General features: G+C 40.2%; 1 protein-coding gene across 8 annotated transcripts in view; it reads left to right on the forward strand.

Annotated features, from left to right (window-relative positions):
• The first annotated feature begins 784 nt into the window (after positions 1-784).
• The window catches only part of LOC126981561 (39S ribosomal protein L39, mitochondrial-like), an 81,254-nt gene continuing 77,645 nt past the window's right edge, over positions 785-4,393 (forward strand). Inside the window, exons 1-8 of one of the 8 annotated variants that reach the window (XM_050832933.1) lie at positions 788-1,048; positions 1,723-1,917; positions 2,265-2,380; positions 2,620-2,743; positions 3,315-3,376; positions 3,519-3,678; positions 3,935-4,107; positions 4,223-4,270. In XM_050832933.1, coding sequence (XP_050688890.1) covers positions 994-1,048; positions 1,723-1,917; positions 2,265-2,380; positions 2,620-2,743; positions 3,315-3,376; positions 3,519-3,678; positions 3,935-4,107; positions 4,223-4,270 — 933 coding nt within the window. In that variant the 5' untranslated portion in view covers positions 788-993. Of the gene's footprint in view, positions 1,049-1,722; positions 1,918-2,264; positions 2,381-2,619; positions 2,744-3,314; positions 3,377-3,518; positions 3,679-3,934; positions 4,108-4,222; positions 4,271-4,393 lie in introns of all 8 variants that reach the window. The other 7 variants (XM_050832939.1, XM_050832932.1, XM_050832936.1 and 4 more) reach the window with 7 other exon arrangements.

Consider the following 4,393-nt stretch of genomic DNA (forward strand, 5'->3'; position numbering starts at 1 on the left):
AACTTCCCGGCTGGTTTGTTTTGAACTTTTGGTCTCGGTCTTCTTCTTTTTCTTCTTTTGATCGCTCTGTATCGCTTTGTAGGTCCTCCTCCTCTTGGTTCTTTCTTTGTTTTTCAAATGCATTATATTATTTACTTTTCCTCACTACAATACCACATTCCGCTTAACTCCTGCCCCCTTCTTCTTGTGACCTCTTACGCTCTCCCTTCGTAGGTCAGTATCAGTCTTGTCATGGTCCTTTACTCTCTCATTTATACACTTGCTATCCAATCGTGTCTTTTTCTTGACCTGTCTCTTATTAGAACGATTTATTGCATTCCCAGATAAAGAAAGTGTGGGCGCCGTTGCACATGTTGAAACACTTGCATACAGAAGCGGCAATGATGCTATAAAAAAGGTATCTATTGAGTAAAGAGAACATAATTAGGAACAAAAAAAAAATGCTGCATAAAATTCGCTTTCTACTCCTATCCCATACACTTTTTTTTTTCAGGAAGACAGGAAAAATGCATAGAACTACAGCAGCTGTATGAGGAAAATCCAAATGATATCATAGGAAAGTTGTCATTTAGCAAAGAAAGCAGTGAGAATAAAAAGGAACTGCTCTATGAAATTTGGAAAAAGGGAGAAATAAAAATACAGGAGCAGAACCCACAATGAAAAAAAATGACATCTCCATAGGTAGTACCATGGAACTAAACAGGCAAAATGGTAGGGGACAAGAGCTATAATAAAAAAATAGCAGCTGTGATGAGATAAAAAAAAAAAAGTCCAATGACAGAAGTTCCGTTACAAAGGCTGAACTTGGCCCCATCACCTGCTGTGTAAACGTAAACACGGCGCCGGGGAATCGAGGCTCCAGCACACGCCCTAGTCACCGGCGCCTTGGCAGTGACCCTCGAGGCAGAGCAGGGCAGTGAAGGAGCCCGTCCCAGGAGCGTACTGCGGGTGTGGAGGGAGTGAATCTGAAGGAGGGGAGCAGATAATCTCGCCATGTTGGCCTCGAGACGGCTAGCGGCCTGCGTGCCCCGCTTCCTGCCCCCTGCGTGTGAGTGGCTCAGGCATGGTATTGTAGATGTAGTGTGACAACATGTAATACGTTCAAATGCCGAAGGAGCAGACATTTAGACATATAGTATTATCGGGTTAAGGTTCGGTAAACGTTCTAACTGATGTCCCAAATTAAACATTGTATTTACCCTCTTAACTCAGAAATGGGTTTACAAAATATTTGACCCTCCCCAAAACTGAAGTAAAATAGGTAATTTTCCAGAACGTCACCCGTGTGACACTGTTGGACAAAACTAAATTTTTTGGGTAGTTTTTGGTGTTATGACATAATCTACTAACTATTTGTCACAAATCATTTAATCACTAATTGATTGACTTTTCAATGCCTCATGTTCACCCACCGCCACACCCGCAAAATAGCTCGCAGAGAGAGGTTCAACTTGCTTACAGTTTCTACATTTCACTCACCTTCTTTTAACCTATAACGCTTTGTGTAGCCTCTTAGGTCCTCCTCCTCTACGTCCTCTGTTCTGTTTATTGAATAGTACAGTAAAATAAAGGTAAAGATTGTTTTTATTTGTGTGCTGGATTTTTAGACAAAACTAGTTTCTACGAATAGTTCTTTACTTGCTTAGTTTACTTAGTCTTGTTACCATTATTTACTTTATTCATATTTTTAAATGAAGGCCTTTCTTATACCCACCCAAACAGGCACATACCACAGACAAGCTCTAACCAACACAGCCGTGAAAAAGAAACGCTCTCAGCTGTTCACTCAGGAGGCCCAACGACAGGCTGCTCTCATCACAGACGTGGAGAAGATAGAGGTGCAGTATGAAGGACACCCAGAAAATTGCACACTGGTCATGAACAAGTGCATGTCTACCCCATACAACTGTGCCCAGCGTAAGTGCATTCACTGTCTGATGAGGGTTTACGATAGTGCTGCATCTTATGCTACTGCTGCTAGGATGATTCAGTAACCTCCCTCAAGCTACATATACAAAATTGATCTTAACTGTAAATGAATGACAAAGAATTTCACTGGCAATATATGCACCTTATTTAAGAAACTAAAATAGATAAAAGACTAAGAGATCATATGCATTTATAGTAATTATTCACCAGTTCTGAATTCACACTCCTTGAAGTATTGTATGTAAAATTATCTCTCATCAGTGAGCGATTGTTCTTAGTGCTGAGATGATATCCTTTATTCATCACTGTAAAACTGATCCCTTTCCCTCCTTCAGACATCACCCAGATGATCCTGGAGCGGTCCGTGCTGGCAGAGGTGGACGGCCAGGTGTGGGACATCCACCGGCCCCTGGAGGACAACTGTACTCTCCGTTTCCTCCACTTCAGACAGGTGAGGGAGGGAGGCTGTTTTACCATCATTAATTATCTAATTCTTCCATTGATATATATATAATTTCTCAATATTAATTCCATCTCTGCTGTTTGTTTTATTTTAGTTGTCATGTTTTGTAAGTTTTTAAGTCTTATTTTGTCTGTTCCAGTTTATTTCATGTTGAATATTTTGTGTGTAATTGATATTTGTTCTTTTTCATCTATATCAATGGTAATGGTAATTCTTTTCTGTTCCAGTCTGACCCATACTATGCCAACAAAGCATTCTGGCGCTCAATGTCAGTGATGCTCGGGGCTGTGCTGGAGTCTGCATTCAAGGACAATCTTTACGTAGAACTCTGCTCCTATCCCTCCCCCAATGGTACTAAACCTTGTTGCTAGCTGCTCTTACTATACTTCTTAGATTGGTGCATTTACTACTAGGATTCCTGCCTTAAGCATCTTTTCTTCGCACACCAGTAACTATCATGAGTGTGTTATTTGGAGTTCTAGATTGGTATTGTTAGATGCTTCGCCCCTCACATCAACTATTTCCAAAGGCCAAGAAAGATATCAGGCAGGTTATTATGAGTATTTTTTTAGGGTCATGGTACAAAAGAAGGGTAAAAAAAACTACCCATGGAAAGGCCCACAACTACAAAAGCCTTGTCAAATGTGTGTCTTTGGGTGACGATATGTTTGTTTATATGGCCCTTAGAGTTCAGACGTGATAATTTGCGTCCAATTTTTTCCTTCGTGTTTAAGGAAAGTTGCATTATTGTAGGTGAAATGTTAATTGTTAGGAGTGTTTTTTAAATAGTTGTAGACATCCTATTTCACTTAACAAGAACTTCAAATATTTAAAGCTGAAACATAAATATTTATCATTTGAAAGTAAGGGTCTTTTGGTTTCATTCTTTATGCCTCCTTACACTCTTCTGTTGTCCCCTCAGTGCGCACTGGCAGCTTTGTGTATGATGCTGATCTCAAAATACCCAGCTGGGAGCCCACTAAGGTAAGGCTGCTCCCATACCCTCTTTAATGAACACCCATGTTTTATTGACTTACTTGTCCAGCCCTTTTCCAAATTACTTCACTTCTTTGCCATGATCCTTTTGATGGAGAATTTATAACTCATTATGTGATTTGCTTTTCAGGAGGAACTGAGAACACTGTCAGCAGAGATGGTGAAGTTGTCCATGGCTGCCCATCCCTTTGAGAGGCTGGAGGTGGATGCCAGTGTTGCTCTCAAAATGTTTGCAGACAATAAGTTCAAGACACATCAGATCCCCCAAATGGCAGCCCAGAGCACCTCAGGTAAAGAGGGCTGGGAAAGCAGTTACAGAGTGAATGTGTTGCTTGACCAGAAAACTCATGAAACAAAATAAATATGAAGGAAGGAAATTTTCTCTTGTTGATGAAATGACTGTTGGCACTCATAACTAAGATGCAGTTCTTAGATGAATTTTTATCTTAAATACTGAATTAACTAACAAAATACAACTCTTAGGGATCACAAGGTTTGCCAGGAGATGCATAGGAAAGGGATTCTATTATCTAATTCTCCTTTCAGGTAACACCGTTGTGGTGTATAGGATCGGGGACTTTGTGGAGGTGAGCCGTGGACCGATGATAGCCAACACAAGCCATCTGGGCAAGGTGTCTATTGTGGCGGTCCATCCCATTGAAAGTAGTGAAGGTCAACTGTTCAGGGTGCAAGGAGTGGCACTTCCCAAAGGTTTTATGGTAGGTAGTTAATACAACTGTTGTTGAGTCTTGTCTGTTGTAAATGAGTAAGCGGTGTGCCAAGTAATTAGATAAAATGACCTTGTTATGACTAAATGACTACTTATCTTTTCAGTTGAATCACTTTTCCTATGGCCTGTTGGAGAAGAGAGCAGAACAACTGGTGAGTATTAACCTGTTGAACATTTATTATAGGAAAATAGTTTTGATAAGCATCCAATTAGAGGCTTTCCATTCTATTGAAAACTAGATTTCTTAAGAGTTGTGATTGTACTTAATTTAGTTA

Source organism: Eriocheir sinensis, chromosome 48, assembly GCF_024679095.1.
Source record: "Eriocheir sinensis breed Jianghai 21 chromosome 48, ASM2467909v1, whole genome shotgun sequence".
NCBI classification, from domain to species: Eukaryota; Metazoa; Arthropoda; class Malacostraca; order Decapoda; family Varunidae; genus Eriocheir; species Eriocheir sinensis.